This window comes from Passer montanus, unplaced genomic scaffold, assembly GCF_014805655.1.
Source record: "Passer montanus isolate IOZ18808 unplaced genomic scaffold, ASM1480565v1 scaffold177, whole genome shotgun sequence".
Taxonomy (NCBI): domain Eukaryota; kingdom Metazoa; phylum Chordata; class Aves; order Passeriformes; family Passeridae; genus Passer; species Passer montanus.
Window position 1 is genome coordinate 306,667 of NW_024365048.1, and position 21,515 is coordinate 328,181.

Below are 21,515 nucleotides of genomic sequence, written 5' to 3' on the forward strand. Positions count from 1 at the left end.
AGTGTCCCCCCATCCCAAAAACGTCCTTTCGAGGGGCTTTGGCAGGGTCTGGCACTCGGCTGAGCCCAGGAGCAGCTCCCGGGCTCGGCTCTGGCACATCCCACCGAGCCCCAGGATGATTTGGCCACGAGCAGAGCTCCCGCAAAGGGAATAAAAACCAGGATCAAAGGGGCTCAGCCCCGCCCGCCGAGCATCAGGAGGGCAGCAGGGGCGGGACAGCCCCGGGATGGCCCGGAGCCCCCGGCCCGGCTGCCGCAGCCCCCCCTGCCGGGGATGGCTCCCAGCCCGGCGCGGCACGGCACGGCACGGCTCCGCAGCGCGGAAAAAATCCCGCTGCTCCCCGGCCAGCTGACGCAGGCATTTCGGGAGAGAGCCTCCAGCCCCTCCGACATTCCCATTCCTCGGCTTTCCCCCTCGCCCCTCACCAGCGCCAGAGCCACAACCGAGGCCAAGCCTCCCCTGCGCCCCCAGCCCAGCCCCGAGCCCCCAGCCCCGAGCCCAGCCCCGCCGGAATCAGCCGGAGCCCATTTGCCGCGCTTGATCAGCGGTGCAAAGGCAGGTTGGGATCTTCCTCCTCCTCCTCCTCCCCCTCCCCTCGCAGCCCCTTCCAGCAGCTCCTGCGTCAGCTGTGCCGCTGCGAACGAGCCCCGCTGTGCCGAGCACGGAGGCGGCTCCGGCGCCATCCCTGCCCACCCGCTCCGTGCCCGGCACGGCACGGCACGGCACCGGAGCGAGCCCGGGAGCCCCGACATGTGCCCGGCTGCGGGATCCGCGCTGGCACCGCAGCCGTGCGGGCATCTGCCCTCGTTTTCCCTGTCGCTTGCAATTCCGGGCAAAGGGGAAAAAAAAAAAAAAACAACCAAAAAAAAACAAAAAAAGCCCCCAAAGTGACAGCGAAATGCGGGGGCGCTGCGGCTGCCAAAGGCCAAATTCCAGAGCCCCGGGAGAAGAGAGGGATCGACCCAACAGGCAGAGATCCCAGTCTGCTCCCCGAAAAGCAGGACACGGGGTTTGCTGCCTTTGGGGGTCACAGGGAACCGGGGGGACCCCACAGCGCCAGGGAATTGGGGGGGTCCTGCAAACTCTGCCCCCAACCCGCGGGGATTCCACTCCCCACCATTCCCAGGGCCAAGCTGGATCCCCACGGCTCCTGGGGATGGGGGGAAATGCCGCTGACCCCAAAGGCAGCCCGGACCCGCCTCTCCAGAGCCCGGGGGGGCCCCGCCTGCCGCTATCCCACAAAACCTCGGAATCGCCGGGAGCATCCAGCCGCCCCCTCCAGCAGCTGAGCAGAGCGTGACTGACGGCCCTGGCACAGCTCCTGGCACAGCTCCTGGCACAGCCCCGGTGCAGCCGCTGCCAGCGGCGCTTCCCGGCGTTCCAGCGCCGGCACGCGGCCCTGCCGTGCCCACGGGACACCTGCCCAGGTGCCATTTGTCACTGCCACGGGCTCCCATCCCAGCCTCCCGAGCCCCTCCGAGCTCCGTGTCCCTGCACAGGGAGCGCCCAGCAAACCCTGCCTGGTGTGGGCAGGTTTGGGGGGCTCTGCTCCTGTCCCAGCCAGCCGAGCAAGCACAGGAGCCACTCCCAACCTCATCCCAGCAGGCACGAGCCAGAGGCACCACAGGGATCAGCTTGGAGCAGCTACAGCAGCTCCTGGCTGTCCCGACAGCTCCAGAGCTTTTCCACCATGCTCCCTTCAACCCCTGGCACCCAGGAGCCCCCAGGAGCTGCCAGGTTTGATCCCATTCCTGCTTTTCCCCAGGAGCTGCCAGGCTTGATCCCATTCCTGCTTTTCCCCAGGATCTGCCAGGCTTAATCCCATTCCTGCTTTTCCCCAGGAGCTGCCAGGCTTGATCCCATTCCTGCTTTTCCCCAGGAGCTGCCAGGCTTGATCCCATTCCTGCTTTTCCCCAGGAGCTGCCAGGCTTGATCCCATTCCTGCTTTTCCCCAGGAGCTGCCAGGCTTGATCCCATTCCTGCTTTTCCCCAGGAGCTGCCAGGCTTGATCCCATTCCTGCTTTTCCCCAGGAGCTGCCAGGCTTGATCCCATTCCTGCTTTTCCCCAGGAGCTGCCAGGCTTGATCCCATTCCTGCTTTTCCCCAGGAGCTGCCAGGCTTGATCCCATTCCTGCTTTTCCCCAGGAGCTGCCAGGCTTGATCCCATTCCTGCTTTTCCCCAGGAGCTGCCAGGCTTGATCCCATTCCTGCTTTTCCCCAGGAGCTGCCAGGCTTGATCCCATTCCTGCTTTTCCCCAGGAGCTGCCAGGCTTGATCCCATTCCTGCTTTTCCCCAGGAGCTGCCAGGCTTGATCCCATTCCTGCTTTTCCCCAGGAGCTGCCAGGCTTGATCCCATTCCTGCTTTTCCCCAGGAGCTGCCAGGCTTGATCCCATTCCTGCTTTTCCCCAGGAGCTGCCAGGCTTGATCCCATTCCTGCTTTTCCCCAGGAGCTGCCAGGCTTGATCCCATTCCTGCTTTTCCCCAGGAGCTGCCAGGCTTGATCCCATTCCTGCTTTTCCCCAGGAGCTGCCAGGCTTGATCCCATTCCTGCTTTTCCCCAGGAGCTGCCAGGCTTGATCCCATTCCTGCTTTTCCCCAGGAGCTGCCAGGCTTGATCCCATTCCTGCTTTTCCCCAGGAGCTGCCAGGCTTGATCCCATTCCTGCTTTTCCCCAGGAGCTGCCAGGCTTGATCCCATTCCTGCTTTTCCCCAGGAGCTGCCAGGCTTGATCCCATTCCTGCTTTTCCCCAGGAGCTGCCAGGCTTGATCCCATTCCTGCTTTTCCCCAGGAGCTGCCAGGCTTGATCCCATTCCTGCTTTTCCCCAGGAGCTGCCAGGCTTGATCCCATTCCTGCTTTTCCCCAGGAGCTGCCAGGCTTGATCCCATTCCTGCTTTTCCCCAGGAGCTGCCAGGCTTGATCCCATTCCTGCTTTTCCCCAGGAGCTGCCAGGCTTGATCCCATTCCTGCTTTTCCCCAGGAGCTGCCAGGCTTGATCCCATTCCTGCTTTTCCCCAGGAGCTGCCAGGCTTGATCCCATTCCTGCTTTTCCCCAGGAGCTGCCAGGCTTGATCCCATTCCTGCTTTTCCCCAGGAGCTGCCAGGCTTGATCCCATTCCTGCTTTTCCCCAGGAGCTGCCAGGCTTGATCCCATTCCTGCTTTTCCCCAGGAGCTGCCAGGCTTGATCCCATTCCTGCTTTTCCCCAGGAGCTGCCAGGCTTGATCCCATTCCTGCTTTTCCCCAGGAGCTGCCAGGCTTGATCCCATTCCTGCTTTTCCCCAGGAGCTGCCAGGCTTGATCCCATTCCTGCTTTTCCCCAGGAGCTGCCAGGCTTGATCCCATTCCTGCTTTTCCCCAGGAGCTGCCAGGCTTGATCCCATTCCTGCTTTTCCCCAGGAGCTGCCAGGCTTGATCCCATTCCTGCTTTTCCCCAGGAGCTGCCAGGCTTGATCCCATTCCTGCTTTTCCCCAGGAGCTGCCAGGCTTGATCCCATTCCTGCTTTTCCCCAGGAGCTGCCAGGCTTGATCCCATTCCTGCTTTTCCCCAGGAGCTGCCAGGCTTGATCCCATTCCTGCTTTTCCCCAGGAGCTGCCAGGCTTGATCCCATTCCTGCTTTTCCCCAGGAGCTGCCAGGCTTGATCCCATTCCTGCTTTTCCCCAGGAGCTGCCAGGCTTGATCCCATTCCTGCTTTTCCCCAGGAGCTGCCAGGCTTGATCCCATTCCTGCTTTTCCCCAGGAGCTGCCAGGCTTGATCCCATTCCTGCTTTTCCCCAGGAGCTGCCAGGCTTGATCCCATTCCTGCTTTTCCCCAGGAGCTGCCAGGCTTGATCCCATTCCTGCTTTTCCCCAGGAGCTGCCAGGCTTGATCCCATTCCTGCTTTTCCCCAGGAGCTGCCAGGCTTGATCCCATTCCTGCTTTTCCCCAGGAGCTGCCAGGCTTGATCCCATTCCTGCTTTTCCCCAGGAGCTGCCAGGCTTGATCCCATAACCCCTGGCACCCAGGAGCCCCCAGGAGCTGCCAGGCTTGATCCCATTCCTGCTTTTCCCCAGGAGCTGCCAGGCTTGATCCCATTCCTGCTTTCCCCCAGGAGCACCCAGACAAGGCCAGGTTGCTCGGACACGATCCCGATCCCGGCAGGACCGGGGCAGCTGGAAGGATCCGACCCTGCGCAGGGACCACGCCGACTTTCCAAGAAAAGTGGCTGCTGCCCATTCCCGGGGAAATTCCAGCAGCTCCGGAGCCGCGGCCGCTGCCTGGGCGAGGCGGCAGCTCCACCTAGTGGGGCCATCCCGGGGATCCTGCCCGGATCCCGCAGCTCCGCATCCCACCGGGACCACCCCGCGCCCGCCACCCCGCTCTGCACCGGGGCAGGGATCCCGGGGTACTCAGGGATCAGTTGAGATGTGAGCCCACCCTGTGGCCCCGGCTGCCCAGATTGAGGTGCCAGGACCCCCCAGTCCGTGCCCACAAAGCAAACTCCTCTCTTAGGGCTCCTTCCCTTCTCCTGGCACCTCTTCCCACTCCAGCCCTGCTGGAGATCCCAGAGCACCCTGGGATCCATGGCTGGGATCCAGCCGAGGGAAACCCCTCTGGGGTTTGTCCAAACCCATGGAGAGGCCAGGCTGGCCCCCTCCTGTGCCCCTGGTCCCCAGATGTCCCTTCCCGGCCCCGCTCACCTTGGCCACGAACTGTTTGTCCTTCTGATCCAGGTTTGCCGTGGGGGCCACGTAATCCCTCCAGATCCTCAGCTTGCGCTCCTTGGCAAACCTGGCGGGGTGGGGACAGTGGGACACGGGGCTGGCACACCCGGGCGTGCCGGGGTGGCACCCCCAGCAAAGCCCCAGGGAGGGATGGAGGGGAGATCCCATCGATCCCACCCTGGTGAGACACACGGGGCTGGAGTCACTCTGGGCACCCCATGGATGCAGCTGGGAGCAGTGGGAGCACGGGGATCAGCTGGGAGCAGTGGGATCAGCAGGGAGCACTGGGATCAGCTGGGATCAGTGGGATCAAGTGGGATCAGTGGAATCAGCGGGGAGCACTGGGAGCAGCAGGGTCCCCGTCCCACCTCTCGGCCGCGCGCAGTTTGTCGGCGCCGCGGGTGTAGACGGCGATGGACCAGTCCACACAGCGGGCAAAGCCCTCCTTCAGCAGCAGCTCCGTGATGTTCCCGTTCTGCAGGGAGCAGGAGAGGGCCCAGGGTCAGCAGGATCCCCCCAGGGTCAGCAGGATCCCCCCAGGGACAGCAGGATCCCCCCCAGACCCTGGCCCTGCTGGTGGGCACCTGCACAGCCCTTTCGATGTCCCCTGAGCTCCCAGTGCTACTGGAGACCCCACCAGTGCCACTCCCAGGCTCTGCCCTCCTGACATGGACCAGGATGTCCCAAACCCACAGCCCACAAACCCCAGTGCCACTCCTGGGCTCTGCCCTGCTCACACAGACCAGGATGTCCCAAATCCACTGGGAAGGAGCCCACAAAGCCCAGTGCCACTCCCAGGCTCTGTCCCCTTCACACAGACCAGGATGTCCCAAATCCACTGGGAAGGAGCCCACAGACCCCAGTGCCACTCCCAGGCTGTCCCCTTCACACGGACCAGGATGTCCCAAACCCACCACAGCTCCCAGTTCCCCCCCGTGACCCCCGGAGCGTGCCCAGCCCCGGAGCCAGCCCGTGCCGGCGCTCACCGGGTGCAGGATGGTGCCCAGGATGTTCTGGTTGTGGCAGCTCTCCAGGACGATCTGCACGTCCCTCTGGAGCAGCCGTGACTCCGTGAAGAATTTGGCTTCGGCCGCGAACGGCTCCGGGACCTCGGCGTCAGCCTCGCGCTTGAAGGTGGGACACTGCAGGACACGGGGACACTCAGGGCAGGGACGGGCCCAAAACCTCGGGAGGAGGGTGGAAACCCCCCTGGGGAGGAGCCTGCCCCCATTCCCCAGCTCCAGGGGGGTTTTGGGGACTAAAATCGGGGAATTTGTGTAAGGGCAGAGCCCTTTGAGTGCCCTGGGGAACAGGGACTGACTCCAGCTCAGGGGAGCCCTAGACAGGGACCTGGAGCTGCTGCAGAGCCCAGAGAGAGCCCGGAGCTGCTCCAGGGCTGGAGCCCCTCAGCTCCCAGGGATCCAGGCTGGGAGAGCTGGGGGGGCTCACCTGGACAGGAGAAGGATCCAGGGAGAGCTCAGAGCCCCTGGCAGGGCCCAGAGGGGCTCCAGGAGAGCTGCAGAGGGACTGGGGACAAGGGACAGGAGCCAGGGAATGGCTGCCAGTGCCAGAGGGCAGCCATGGATGGGATCCTGGCAATGAGGAATTGCTGGCTGGGCTGGAATTGCCAGAGCAGCTGGGGCTGCCCCTGCATCCCTGCAGTGCCCAGGGCCAGGCTGGACACTGGGGCTGGAGCAGCCTGGCACAGTGGCAGGTGTCCCTGCCATGGCAGGGTGGCACTGCAGGGGCTCTGGGGTCCCTTCCCACACAAACAAGTCTGTGGTTCCTTGAACTTGGACAACAGCAGGAATCTCTCCATGGGAAGGGTGATCAGATGTTGGAAGGGGCTGCCCACAGAGTTCCAGGAGTTCCTGGAGGTGGCACTCAGGCCTCTGGGCTGGGGACGAGGTGGGCACTGGACATAGCTTGGGCTGGCTGGGTTGGGAGAGCTTCTCCAGCCTCAGGGATGCCGGGATCCCATGAACTCCCACACAATCCTGACCAGGTGTCTGACAGCCCCACCCAGCCCACACCTGTCCCCACCCCACGGTGACACCCCGGGCTCCTCCCAGCCTGGCACTGCAGGTGCAGCAGGTGACAAGGATGTCCCTGCACCCCTCCCTGCTGCGGCCCTGGGACACAGAGAGCAGCAGGAGCCAAGGAGGTCGGACAGGGAAGGAATTGAGCAGTGGGGATTGGGCAGCGGGAATAGGGCAGTGGGAATGTGACAGAGGGAATGTGGCAGAGGGAATCGAGCAGTGGGAATGGGACAGAGGGAACGGGGCAGCAGGAATTGAGCAGTGGGAATGTGGCAGGAGAAATTGGGTAGTGGGAATGTGGCAGAGGGAACTGGGTAGTGGAAATGTGGCAGGAAGAATGTGGCAGCAGAAACAGAGCAGTGGGAATGTGGCAGAGGGAATTGAGCAGCAGGAATGTGGCAGCGGGAATGGGGCAGAGGGAACGTGGCAGAGGGAACTGGGCAGGGGGAAGGGGCTCACCTTGATCCCCGAGAGCATGACGGTGACCAGGTAGAAGTCGGGCAGGAGCAGGGCCCTCACCACGCTGCCGTCCCGCACGTGCTCGATGATGGCTGCGGAGAGACAGCGGAGCTCAGCCCGCGGGCCGGGGACACGGGGACACGGGGGCACAGAGACATGGGAACACAGGGACACGGGGGCACAGGGCACAGGGGCACAGAGACACGGGGACACAGGGACACGGGGGCACGGGGACAGGGGACACAGAGACATGGGGACACGGGGACACGGGGACACAGGGACACGGGGACACAGGGGCACGGGGGCACGGGGGCACGGGGGCACGGGGACACGGGGACACAGCACAGGGACACGGGGGCATGAGACACAGGGACACGGGGACATGAGACACAGGGACACGGGGGCACAGGGACATGGGGGCACAGGGACACGGGGACATGGGGACACAGAGACATGGGAACACGGGGACACGGGGGCACGGGGGCACAGGGACACAGGGACATGGGGGCACAGAGACATGGGAACACGGGGGCACAGGGACACGGGGGCACGGGGACATGGGGGCACAGGGACACGGGGACATGAGACACAGGGACACGGGGGCACAGGGACACAGGGCACGGGGGCACAGAGACATGGGGACACAGAGACACGGACACGGGGGCACAGGGACCTCCCCAGGGCCACCTTACCGTTGACGGGTTTCTGGTGCAGGGAGTCCACGAAGTGCCGGGGGTTCTCCAGGGTGTACTTGAGGTCGCGCACGGTGTGCGCGCCCGAGCCCTCGCTCCACATGCCCTTCTTGGCGCTGCGGGCCTGCTCCTCCAGCTCGGCCAGCCGGCTCTGCTCGGGGCTGCGTGCGGGACACCGCGCTCAGCGCCGCCACCCCGGGGTGCTCCCGTGCTGGGTGACCCAAGGGAGCCCCTCCCAGCGCCCAGCCCAGTGGGGATACAGACGGGCAGCGGCGTTCCCAGCTCCCAGCAGGGCAGAGCACGTCTGGGAGAGCAGGGAAGGCACATTCCATGGGAGGCCAGGGGTCAGCCCAGCCCTGCGCACACAGGCGGCCACTGAGGGGCCAGCAAAGCGCCCACGATGCCCTCCCAGCCCCAGCACCAGCCCTGCCACAGCAAACAGGGATACTGAACAGGGTGCCCAGAGCAGCTGGGGCTGCCCCTGCATCCCTGCAGTGCCCAGGGCCAGGCTGGACACTGGGGCTGGAGCAGCCTGGCACAGTGGCAGGTGTCCCTGCCATGGCAGGGTGGCACTGGGGGGCTCTGAGGTCCCTTCCCACACAACCATCCCATGACTCCACGACCCCATAAGGGAGGCTGACCCTGCCCTGGAGTGTCCTGCACCCCTGCAATGGATCCTGTCCCCCCTGCAGCCTCTCCCACACCCCGGGATGTGAGGGAGCCCAGGAAAAGCCTCGGCTCTGCTGGCACAGGGGTCACCCAGCCAGACCCTGCACCAGCCATGTCCCAGCACCTCCTCTCCAGGGGGAACAAAGGGCATTCAGCCCCACCCCAGGAGTGACTCTGGAGGCTCCCAGAGAGTCCCTGCTCCCCAGCCCAGGGGCCTCAGCATCCCAGGGAAGGAGGCAGCCCCTGGCAGCCCCTGCACAGCCCCAAGGCCCACGGGACACCCCGGGGACATCTGTGGGCACCTGGGGAGCTGAGGAGCAGGGCCTGGGCCCACAGCCGAGGGATCCAGGGGCTCCATGCCCCAAGCACCAGCCCAGGATCGGGATCAGGATCAGGATGGGATCAGGATCAGGATGGGATCAGGATCAGGATGGGGATGGGATCGGGATCAGGATCAGGACGGGGATGGGATCAGGATCAGGACGGGGATGGGATAAGGATCACGACGGGGATCAGGATCAGGACTGGGATCAGGATGAGATCAGGATCAGGACAGGGATGGGATCAGGATCAGGACGGGAATGGGATCAGGATCAGGATCAGGATGGGGATGGGATCAGCACGTACTTGTTGGCTCGGATGCCCTCCCGCCGGGAAGCCAGTCCCTCAGCCACCAGGGACTCTGCAATGTTCTCACCACTGGTGTCTGTGAGAGGAGAGGAGCAGGTGAGAGGAGCCAGAGGGACACGGGAATGGGGCAGCATTCCCAGTGATCCCAGTAAGCAGTGCTGGAACAGCCCCAGAGCTCTCCTGGGGACACAGCCTGGGCTCCCTGGGCAGCCCCTGCCAAGGCCTGACCCCTTTCCATGGGGAAATTCCTGCTGTGCCCACCCTGAGCTGCCCTGGCCCAGCCTGAGGCCGTTCCCTCTCTCCTGTCCCTGTTCCCTGGAGCACAGCCCGACCCCCCCGGCTGTCCCCTCCTGCCAGGGACTTGTGCAGAGCCACCAGGGCCCCTGAGCCTCCTTTGCTGCAGGCTCAGCCCCTGCCCAGCTCCCTCAGCCCCTCCTGCTTCTCCAGACCCTGCCCAGCCCCCCGGCTGTCCCTCAGCCGTGACCCAGCCTGTCCCCATCCCTCTGCCAGCTCCCTGCTCTCCATCCCCCAGGCAGGAGCTGCTGCAGGGAATCTGTCACGGCGTTCCCACATTAATGGTGTTCCAACCCTGACAAACTTCATCAGGAAACATTTTCTGCCTCATTTCTCCCGCCCGCGCGGCTCCGGGCGGGGCTGGAGCGGGGATGGGGATGGCTCCAGGAGGGCCCCACCATCCCAACCCGCCCAGCCCCCTGGCTGTCCCTCAGCCGTGACCCAGCCTGTCCCCATCCCTCTGCCAGCTCCCTGCTCTCCATCCCCCAGCAGGAGCTGCTGCAGGGAATCTGTCACGGCGTTCCCACATTAATGGTGTTCCAACCCTGACAAACTTCATCAGGAAACATTTTCTGCCTCATTTCTCCCGCCCGCGCGGCTCCGGGCGGGGCTGGAGCGGGGATGGGGATGGCTCCAGGAGGGCCCCACCATCCCAACCCTTCCCAGCCCCACTCCCTGCCCTGGCCCCGGGCTGGCCCCGGCTGGAGGGCGGCTCAGGGCAGAGCAGAGCAGCAGCTCCCACACCCAAGGCCCAAATCAAACACTGATTCCATCACCTTGGATCTCGGGGCTCCTTCCCAAATGTCTGATTCCACCCCCTCCCTCTGCAGGGGGGATCCCCATCCCGAGGGTCTCCTGGCACAGCAGCAGCTCAGGAATGCACCACGGAATGCCAGGCAAGGCTCTGAGTGCCACAGGAATGCCAGGAGAGGCTCTGAGTGCCCTGGGAATCCTCTGAGTGCCACGGGAATGTCCTGAGTGCCATGGGAATGCCAGGCAAGGCTCTGAGTGCCCTGGGAATGCCCTGAGTGCCCTGGGGATGCCAGGCAAGGCTCTGAGTGCCCTGGGAATGCCAGGCAAGGCTCTGAGTGCCACAGGAATGCCAAGAAAGGCTCTGAGTGCCACAGGAATGCCAGGCAAGGCTCTGAGTGCCCTGGGAATGCCAGGCAAGGCTCTGAGTGCCCTGGGAATGCCAGGCAAGGCTCTGAGTGCCCTGGGAATGCCCTGAGTGCCACGGGGAGCACACCTGGAGCAGCCACTCCCCCTTTCCAGCCCATTCCCACCTGGAAACCAGCCCAGCCCGCAGGGATGTGGGGCTGAGGGCACCCAACCCCCCCAGTCCCCACTGGGGCTCCCCAGGGACTCCCCCCAAAGTTCAGCAGCCCCTTCCCAGCTCCTGCTCCTTCCCTCCTTCCCACGGGGCTGCAATGCCTGGGAGCCGTGTCCAAGGCCAGGCACACCCCACTGGGATCCCAAACACCCCACAGCAGGGATCCCAGCCCCACAGGGAGCTCCCCCTGCCCCAGCCACAGGGAGGCTCTGCAGGATGAGCTGGGAGCCCAGACCCCATCCCCTGAACCCCCAGGAACTCTGGGCAGGGATAAAACAGCTGCCCCCAAAGGGCCACGCTGAGGGCATCCAGGGAGGGAGAGCCCCAAAACCCACCCGGAGGGCACCCAGGGAGGGTGATTCCTTCTGGGAGCTCAGCACAGACAAGCAAGAGATTTGTATCAGCAGAGAGGATGGCAAAGGGAAAGCTGTGGGAATTCACCCGGAGCTGCTCCCTGGGATCAGCAGCAGGCACTGCCCCCCTCCCAGGGCTGGGAATCCATGGGCAAGGGGGAATGCCCCCTCCTCCTGCTGCCACAGCGTGCCCAACACCTCCCACTGCAGCCCCCCAGAAGTGATTCCCAGCTGGATCTGTGCTTCAGGCACCCCAGGCTGAGCCCCAACACCTCCCCCTGCCACTGCAGCCCCCCAGAGGGTGATTCCCAGCTGGATCTGTGCTTCACCCCAGGCTGAGCCCAGGAAGGCTCCTGGAGCAGGGAAAGCGGGGCTGGAGCTGGGGAAACCTGGACAGCCCTCACTGCCCCCCCAGAGCCATGGAAGAGTCATGGAAAAGCGATGGGAAAGGAGGCAGGCATCCTGCTGCTGATGGCACATCCCAGGGCACCCAAACCCCCCTGTGCTCCCCCTGAGCCTCCTCTACCAGGTGAAACACCCTGGAACCACCTCTGCCCAGGGAAAACACCTGGAACCACTTCTTCCCAAGGAAAACACCCTGGAACCACCGCTGCCCAGGTGAAACACCCTGGAACCACCTCTAGCCAGGGAAAACACCCTGGAACCACCTCTGCCCAGGGAAAACACCTGGAACCATCTTTTCCCAGGTAATCTATCCATCCTCACGTCTTCCCAGGTAACCCACCCATCCTCATCTCTTTCCAGGTATCCCATCCATCCCCTCCTGTTCCCAGGTACCCCTCCTCATCTTTCCCCAGGTATCCCATCCATCCTCACCTCTTCTCAGGTATCCCATCCCCACCTTTCCCAGGTATCCCACTGATCCCCTCCTGTTCCCAGGTATCCCATCCATCCCCCCTGTCCCAGGTACCCCTGCTCACCTTTCCCCAGGTAGACCATGCCGTACTCGCGGCCCTGCGGGGTCTTGTACTCCACGGTGAAGCACACCTCCTTCCCGATCAGCTTCTTCCGCAGGAACTCGCGGGCCGGGAAGCCCCAGGGCTGATGGGGAGAGGCGCCCTGAGCCGGGGGTCCCGGCGGGAGGGGGAGCAGCCCCTTCCCCCGGACCGCTCCGCCGGGATCCCGCTCCTCCCTGCGGGGTGAACACCCCCGAGGGGTCCCGGGCGGGCTGCAGCCCCCCAGAAGCGGGCGCGCCGGGCTCGGGAGGCTGGGGCGCGCTCCCGGGCGCGCTCCCGGGGCGCGCTCCCGCTGCAGCACGGGCGGGTGGGCGGGAGCGCGGCCGGAGGTGGGAACATGACGCGCTCATAAACAATTAGCGGGGCTGACAGGCGTCACTTCGGCAAAGAGTGACATTTAGAGGCTGCTTGGAAGACAAAACTCCCCAGGGAGAGCAATTATCTGCCAGCGCTGCGCCCGCCGCCCCCGGCCCGCAGGAGGGGGGCCGGGCCCGCCGGCACCGAGCGGCTCCGGGACGGCCCCAAAGCACCCCGAGCGTCGGAGCGCCCGCTGTGTGCCCCAAAACACACACCCCGTGTGCCCCAAACCAGCCCGAGTGCCAGAGCGCCCGCTGTGTGCCCCAAAACACACACCCCGTGTGCCCCAAACCAGCCCGAGTGCCAGAGCGCCCGCTGTGTGCCCCAAAACACACACCCCGTGTGCCCCAAACCAGCCCCGTGTGCCCCAAAGCATCTCCCGAGCCCCAAACCACCTCCATGTGCCCCAAAACAGACACCCCATGTGCTCCAAAGCATCCCAAGTCCCAAACCACCCCCGTGTGCCCCAAACCACCGCCGTGTGCCCCAAAGCATCCCCACCCCCCGTATGCCCCAAAACAGCCACCCCATGTGCCCCAAACCATCCCGAGTCTCAAGCCACCCCATGTGCCCCAAGCTACCCCCCTGTGCCCCTCACAACACCGTCCCAGGTGCAGAGGGGCAAAGCAGGAGGTTCCCCCAAGCCCCCCCTGGGGCCAGACGGACTCCGTGTGTCCCAGCCATGCCCAGCCCGTGTCCCCCAGCCCATGTCCCCGCCATGCTTCGTCGGGCGTGTCTGTGCCATGCCTAGCCCATGCCAGCCCTGGCCAGCCCTGTGTCCCAGCCAATGCCAGCCCCTGCCAGCCCGTGTCCCCGTGCCTCGTCAGGCATGTCCCCGCCGTGCCCAGCCCGTGTCCCAGCCCATGCCGAGCCCATGTCCCCCAGCCTGTGCCCAGCCCATGTCCCAGCCCCTGTCCCCGTGCCTCGTCGGGCGTGTCCCTGCCCAGCCCGTGTCCCTGCCGTGCCTAGCCCCTGCCCAGCCCCTGCCCAGCCCCTGCCCAGCCCTGCCCAGCCCGTGTCCCAGCCCGTGCCCAGCCCATGCCAGCCCGTGTCCCAGCCGTGCCTCGTCGGGCGTGTCCCTGCCCAGCCCATGCCCTGCCTGTGTCCCCCAGCCCATGCCAGCCCATGTGTCCCAGCCGTGCCTCGTCGGGCGTGTCCCTGCCGTCGGGCTGGCTGGCGGCCGCGCGCCGTGCCAGGCTCCCCGCGCGGATGTTGCTGAGGTTGATCTGGCGCTCCGGGGGGGGCCCCCCGCGGGGCTGGCCCCGCACGATGATGGCACAGCCCGACAGCACCTGCGGACACGGGGACAGCGGTCAGCGGGGGAGAGGGACACAGGGACATGGGGACAGCCCGACAGCACCTGCGGACACGGGGACAGCGGTCAGGGGGACACGGGGACAGCGGTCAGGGGGACACGGGGACAGCAGGGACACAGGGACAGTGGTCAGGGGGACACAGGGACAGCAGGGACAACGGGGTCAGAGGGGTGAGAGGGACAGTGGGGTCAGAGTGGTCAGGGGGACAGAAAGGACAGCAGGGACAGAGGGGGACAGAGGGGGACAGCGGGCATCCCCTGACATAGCAGCAGCAGCCAGGGACAGGGGACAGGGAGGTGACGTTGCACGGACACACAGAATTCCAGGGGCAGAGCTCCAGGGACGTGTCCTGCCCTGGCAGGGCTCGGGAACCCAGCACCACCGAGTGCCACAGGCTGGAGAGCCAAGAGCTGCCCCAGCTGGAGATGGGGACACCATCCACGGCCTGGGCTCATCCCCAGCAGGGCAGGGGGATCCTGCCCCTGTGCCCCCCAGGTGAGACCCCCCTGCAGAGCTGCCCCAGCCCTGGGCACACAGCAGCAGCACCTGGAGCTGCTGCAGAGCCCAGAGGAGGCCCCAGGGTGGCAGGGGTGGCACTGGATGGGCTGAGTTCCCTTCCCACCCAAACCATTCCATGACTCTGATCACAGATTGTTTGACTTTGTTTATAGCATTTCCTTTAAACTTGTATGAAACAATTGAGTGACAGCCCAGGTGGAAACACCTGAATTTCCTGTGGAATGCTGCAGTCCATCCTAGAGCTCAGATTCCCAGACAGGAGCACACCTGGGGGGGTTGCAGGCTACGGCTGTGTCTGCTCCATCCTGAGTGACCCTGTCATTGTTGCACTGTCCCAGGTGCTTCCAGCCAGTGCTGATCCACATCCAGATGCTGTGGGAGCTGATGCTGCTGGGGGAGCCCATGGTGGTGATGGCACCGTCCCCAACCGTGTCCTCAGAGATGGTCCTGGCCCTCACCAGGTGACACCCCCGGGGTGTGAGGGACTGGGAACTGACAGCAAATCCTGGCAGCCTTTCCCTCCCACGTGCACTCTGTGCTGCTCACCTGGGTTGAGTTTAGCTTGCTCGTGGAAGCTTTGCAAGACAAACTGCAAATATTCCACACTCATTTTCCAGCGAGGATAGAGAGGAGCACAGAGGAATCTCCCCAGATGCTCCCAGCCCTGGGGAACCTTCTCTCCCCAGCTCAGAGCTCTGCCTTAGCACCTAACCCCAAAACCTCCAGCTTCCCCCGAGAGATTCAGCCAGGCCAGGTGCCAGCCATGCCCTGGGGCAGCCCCAGGCCCTGCAGCACTCCAGGCTGGGCAAGGCCCTGGGGGTGCTGTGCCAGCTGGGACACGAGCCCAGGGGGGCCGGGGGGCAGGAGGCCGAGGGCCCCTGGGCTGGGCAGCCCCAGGGTGGGCACAGCCAGGGGAGGGACTGTCCCCTGTGCTGGCCCGGGGTGATCGTGACACTGCTGGGGTGACCCTGCCGTGCCCAGAGTGACCCTGAGACACCCAGAGTGACCCTGCCATGCCCAGAGTGACCCTGAGACACCCAGAGTGACCCTGCCATGCCCAGAGTGACCCTGAGACACCCAGAGTGACCCTGCCATGCCCAGAGTGACCCTGCCACACCCGGGTGACCCTGCCTGTCCCTGCAGCTGCCTGGCCCCGCTGCGGTACTGCTGTGACTTCCGGCCCTACTTCACCATCCACGACAGCGAGTTCAAGGAGTACACCACGCGCACCCAGGCCCCGTGAGTGCCCCCTGCCCTGCCCTGCCAGCCCCCGAGGCACAGCCAGAGCCACCGGCGCTCAGCCTGTCCCCTCCTTCCAGGCCCAACATCGTCGTGGGCGTCACCAACCCCTTCTTCATCAAGACCCTGCAGCACTGGCCACACATCCTGCGGGTGGGCGAGCTCCGCATGTCAGGTGAGCTCAGGGTGCCAGGGCAGCTCAGGGTGCCTGCCAGGGGAGCTCAGGGTGCCAGGGGAGCTGCCAGGGGAGCTCAGGGTGTCTGTCAGGGAAGCTCAAGGGCATGGGGAGCTCAGGATGGAAGGTGAGCTGGCCCAGGGTTCTGTGGGGCTGGCAGAGCAGCTGGAGGCTGCAGGGAGCTGCCCTGGCAGTGATTTCCCCTCCTGGGAGAGCCCAGCAGCCACAGGAGCTCACCCCTGGCTGTGGCCATGTGCAGGATGAGCACGGAGTGGGGCAGGCTGTGGGGAGCAGGAACTGCTGTCCTGGAGCTGCCTGGAGAGGAAAAGCCCTTCCTGGGCAGGAAATGGAGAGAGAGAAACCTCCTCTCCTCTATCAAGCACCTCGCTGGGAAGCCAAGGAAGCCCTGGGCATGAGGAGCTGGGTTTTAGCACATCCTCATCCCGGAATTCCAGCAGGGAAGGGAGCTGGGACTGCTCCCAGGGTGGGCAGGGGCAGGGCTGGGTGTCCCCAGGTGCAGTCCCAGCAGGAGGGGACAGAGCCTGAGCTGTCCCCACTGTGTGTCACAGGAGACCTGCCCAAGCAGGTGAAGGTGAAGAAACTGGCCAAGCTGAAGACCCTGGACACCAAACCAGGTGGGTCCAGGCCTCAGGAATCCTTCAGGACTGACCCTCCCCTTGGGGATCAGGAGCAGGGAACTGTGTCCATTTCTGACTCCTGCTTTTTCCTGTTCCCGTGCTTTTCCCATCCAGGAATCTACACTTCCTATAAAACATTCCTCCACAAAGACAAAACCCTGATAAAAAGGCTGCTGAAGGTAAGCACCTCCCACTCTGTCCTGCTGGGAACTGCCAGGAGCTGGGTTTGGGCAGACACAGCTCCCCAGAGGAGCAGAACTCACACTTTGGGGTGGTTTAGTCCATACTGGGACACCTTCAGCATGCCAGGTTTAGGATTTTCCACTTGATGTTGAGGATTAAATCCTGGTGCTAACAATAGACTGAGGAGGAATAACTGATATTAAAACGGGCGTGTCCCTGCCGTCGGGCTGGCTGGCGGCCGCGCGCCGTGCCAGGCTCCCCGCGCGGATGTTGCTGAGGTTGATCTGGCGCTCCGGGGGGGGCCCCCCGCGGGGCTGGCCCCGCACGATGATGGCACAGCCCGACAGCACCTGCGGACACGGGGACAGCGGTCAGGGGGACACGGGGACAGCAGGGACAACGGGGTCAGAGTGGTCAGGGGGACAGAAAGGACAGCAGGGACAGAGGGGGACAGAGGGGGACAGCGGGCATCCCCTGACATAGCAGCAGCAGCCAGGGACAGGGGACAGGGAGGTGACGTTGCACGGACACACAGAATTCCAGGGGCAGAGCTCCAGGGACGTGTCCTGCCCTGGCAGGGCTCGGGAACCCGGCACCGCTGAGTGCCACGGCCTGGAGAGCCAAGAGCTGCCCCAGCTGGAGATGGGGACACCATCCACAGCCTGGGCTCATCCCCAGCAGGGCAGGGGGATCCTGCCCCTGTGCCCCCCAGGTGAGACCCCCCTGCAGAGCTGCCCCAGCCCTGGGCACACAGCAGCAGCACCTGGAGCTGCTGCAGAGCCCAGAGAGAGCCCGGAGCTGCTCCAGGGCTGCAGCCCCTCAGCTCCCAGGGATCCAGCCTGGGAGAGCTGGGGGGGCTCACCTGGACAGGAGAAGGATCCAGGGAGAGCTCAGAGCCCCTGGCAGGGCCCAGAGGGGCTCCAGGAGAGCTGCAGAGGGACTGGGGACAAGGGACAGGACACAGGGAATGGCTGCCAGTGCCAGAGGGCAGCCATGGGTGGGATCCTGGCAATGAGGAATTGCTGGCTGGGCTGGAATTGCCAGAGCAGCTGGGGCTGCCCCTGATCCCTGCAGTGCCCAGGGCCAGGCTGGACACTGGGGCTGGAGCAGCCTGGCACAGTGGCAGGTGTCCCTGCCATGGCAGGGTGGCACTGCAGGGGCTCTGGGGTCCCTCAGAGCTCAGCACACCCAGACACGGGGTCACCTCCGTGCACACAGAACACCCAGGAGGATTTGGAAAATCAGGATTTTACACCTGGTGCTTTCCAGGTGAGCCCAGCCAGGCCACGTCCCACCACAGCTCTGGCCCCCAGAGCTCCGGGCTGGGCACTCCCAGCCAATCCCCCCTCCCAGGGCTCCCTCACACCCCCAGCCCCACATTCCCAGCCACATTCCCCAGGTCCTGCAGCAGGGCTGGGCTCTGGGCCAGCAGCCAGAGCGTGTGGGATCTCCCTGGAGTTCTGAGGGATCTCCCTGCTCCTGGGATCTCCCTGACCCTGAGGATCCCCCGTTCCCAGGTGTCTCAGCACATGTCACAGCTGACACAGCCACGACACACAGAGTGCCACCATACAATTTCAGAAAGCTTCACCCCATGCACAGCACCACCACCCCACTTCAGAAGGCTGCAGGCATCTGCCCTGGCTGTCCCTCACCACCCTTTCACCCCTCCTGCTCACAGCCTGCCCCGTGTGCCCTCTGCTCGCCGGGTGGGTGCTCAGCACCCCTGGGCACTCCGTGGCTCACTGCTGCTCTCCTGCTGCCCACAGCTGTGCCCTGGGGCTGGGGCAGCCCCACTCCCAGCCACCACAAACTCTGTACCTACCCCCAGGGATCTCCCTGGCCCTGGGCATCTCCCTGACCCAGCCTCAGGGTGGTTCCAGTCCTGCCCTGGCTCCCTCCACCCGAAATCCCCCCGGGGTGCTCGCAGGGATCCCAAACCCCTCCAGCTCTGCCCCGCCACCAGAGCCAGCCCAGCCCCGTGCCCGGGGCACTGAACCCCCCAGGAGGAGCCCACCCGAGGCTCTGGGCCCTGCTCCCCCACACCCAGAGGCAGGGCAGAGCCCGGGGCACCTGGGGCTATCCCAGCCGGGCTCCCTGCTCTGTGCTTAACGACTTGGAGGTTTCACGGCTGTAATTAACCCTAAGCTTTAATTTACAGGGCACGGCGAGGCCAGGGAGCTGCTGGGCTCCATGCCCAGCCCTGGATCCCGGGTGGGATCCTTGGAGTGCTCCGTGTCCCAGGGCAGGGCAGTGCTCTGGGGACACTCCGTGCCAGCTCCGGATCCCCGTGGCCCTGTCCCTGCCCCGCGGGGCTGTCGGGATCCCGGCTGGGAGCTGCTCCAGGGATGGCCGTGGGACCAGGACACTGTCCCAGCAGCCGGGTGTCACTGTGCCACCCTGCCAGCAAGCGTCACCCAGGGCCTGCCCATCCCACTGAGGGCTCCAGAGAGAGATGTGGGCTTGAACCTGGCTTAACCCAGCCGGGGAACAGCACAGGCACACGGCGTGCACAGCCCCAGCTCGGGCTGCCAGGGCACCAAAATGCCACGGGCACAGCCAGAACCCAGAGCTGCCCCTGTGGGGCACAAAGGGTTAAAAACCCTGCCAGGAGTGGGAGGAAAGCTCCCGCTCTTCATCCCCATCCCGCTGCCCAACTCGAGCTCCCAAAGCCCCTAGTCTGACTGTGATTGCAGCAGGAAGGGGCCAAAGCCCCAAAAACCCCAAAGCTGTGCCGGGACCCACAGGGCACGTGGCTGGCACCAGAGCCGGGGAATGCTGGCCTGGAAGGGGACACAGGGCACAGCGCGGGCTACGCGGCACAGGCACAGCTGTGACCCAGCCAGCAGACCCCAAAATCCCCCCAAAATCCCCCCAGACCCTGCCGGGGATCCACATCCCCGCCGGGCTACCCGGCACAGGCACAGCTGTGACACAGCCAGCAGACCCCAAAATCCCCCCAGGCCCTGCCGGGGATCCACATCCCCGTGGATGGATCGGGCGGGCACAGCCGAGGTGGAGGATGTCACTGAGCACCCCAAAACCCGCGGGCAGGGCAGGAGCAGATCCCTGTCACCAGTGCCATGCAGCACGGTGCCAGAGCAGACCCGCCGTGCCCCCAAAGCCCCGGTGTCTGACCGCACACCCGCAGTGCCCATCCCAGAGCTCCGGGATCCACCCCCAGATCCCTGCCACGCGCCCCCAGACCCCCAGGGTCCGTGTCCCGTGTCCCCAGCCCTGTCCCCAGCACGGCCACGGCTCCGGGCTGCAGTGACAGTGACAGCCGGGGACGGGTCTCGCTCTGGGGGCAGCCGAGACCCCCCAGCCACCCGGGCACGGGAATGGGGGGCTCGGGGACACGGCAGGGAACGGGCTGGGGCGGGACGGGACCGGGAAGGGACAGGGGACGGGGACATGGAATGGGGACACGGGATGGGAACATTGGATAGGGACACGGGACGGGACTGGAACAGGGACACGGGACGGGGACACGGCGCCGGGACTGAACGCGACCTTCGCTCTCCCGGGCCCCGCTGCCCGCACACGTGGGGCCCTGGCGCGGGGCACGGGGACCCTTCCCGGTGACCCCGGAGGGACCGGGGAGCCCATCCCCGCGGGGACCCGGGGGTCCGGCCCGGGGGTGCCCCGGCGAGGCGGAGCACGGAGCACGTGCGGCACCGGGCACGGCCGCGCTGCCGGGGGGCTCCGGAGCACCGGGACCCGGAGCTCTGCTGGCCCATCCCGGGGGAGCCGGGCGGCCCCGGGGGGAGCCGGGGGCGGCGGGAGCGGCCCGGCACGGGCGGTAACGGACCAGCAACGGCCGCGGAGCGGCGCACCGGCTGCACCGGGCAGGGCGGCCGGGCACGGCCCTGGAGCTATCCCAGCCGGGCTCCCTGCTCTGTGCTTAACGACTTGGAGGTTTCACGGCTGTAATTAACCCTAAGCTTTCATTTACAGGGCACGGCGAGGCCAGGGAGCTGCTGGGCTCCATGCCCAGCCCTGGATCCCGGGTGGGATCCTTGGAGTGCTCCGTGTCCCAGGGCAGGGCAGTGCTCTGGGGACACTCCGTGCCAGCTCCTGATCCCCGTGGCCCTGTCCCTGCCCCGCGGGGCTGTCGGGATCCCGGCTGGGAGCTGCTCCAGGGATGGCCGTGGGATCAGGACACTGTCCCAGCAGCCGGGTGTCACTGTGCCACCCTGCCAGCAAGAGTCACCCCGGGCCTGCCCATCCCACTGAGGGCTCCAGAGAGAGATGTGGGCTTGAACCTGGCTTAACCCAGCCGGGGAACAGCACAGGCACACGGCGTGCACAGCCCCAGCTCGGGCTGCCAGGGCACCAAAATGCCACGGGCACAGCCAGAACCCAGAGCTGCCCCTGTGGGGCACAAAGGGTTAAAAACCCTGCCAGGAGTGGGAGGAAAGCTCCCGCTCTTCATCCCCATCCTGCTGCCCAACTCGAGCTCCCAAAGCCCCTAGTCCGACTGTGATTGCAGCAGGAAGGGGCCAAAGCCCCAAAAACCCCAAAGCTGTGCCGGGACCCACCGGGCACGTGGCTGGCACCAGAGCCGGGGAATGCTGGCCTGGAAGGGGACACAGGGCACAGCGCGGGCTACGCGGCACAGGCACAGCTGTGACCCAGCCAGCAGACCCCAAAATCCCCCCAAAATCCCCCCAGACCCTGCCGGGGATCCACATCCCCGTGGATGGATCGGGCGGGCACAGCCGAGGTGGAGGATGTCACTGAGCACCCCAAAACCCGCGGGCAGGGCAGGAGCAGATCCCTGTCACCAGTGCCATGCAGCACGGTGCCAGAGCAGACCCGCCGTGTCCCCAAAGCCCCGGTGTCTGACCGCACACCCGCAGTGCCCATCCCAGAGCTCCGGGATCCATCCCCAGATCCCTGCCACGCGCCCCCAGACCCCCAGGGTCCGTGTCCCGTG

General features: G+C 65.4%; 1 protein-coding gene across 1 annotated transcript in view; it reads right to left on the reverse strand.

Annotated features, from left to right (window-relative positions):
• SND1 (staphylococcal nuclease and tudor domain containing 1) overlaps window positions 1-14,745 on the reverse strand; it is a 79,204-nt gene extending 64,459 nt beyond the window's left edge. Inside the window, exons 1-9 of the mRNA XM_039704571.1 lie at window positions 14,629-14,745; window positions 13,649-13,798; window positions 12,114-12,234; window positions 9,193-9,271; window positions 7,897-8,057; window positions 7,205-7,296; window positions 5,693-5,848; window positions 5,075-5,181; window positions 4,683-4,773 (exon numbers count right to left, since the gene is read on the reverse strand). Coding sequence (XP_039560505.1) covers window positions 4,683-4,773; window positions 5,075-5,181; window positions 5,693-5,848; window positions 7,205-7,296; window positions 7,897-8,057; window positions 9,193-9,271; window positions 12,114-12,234; window positions 13,649-13,798; window positions 14,629-14,745 — 1,074 coding nt within the window. The remainder of the gene's footprint in view (window positions 1-4,682; window positions 4,774-5,074; window positions 5,182-5,692; window positions 5,849-7,204; window positions 7,297-7,896; window positions 8,058-9,192; window positions 9,272-12,113; window positions 12,235-13,648; window positions 13,799-14,628) is intronic.
• Window positions 14,746-21,515: the final 6,770 nt, after the last annotated feature.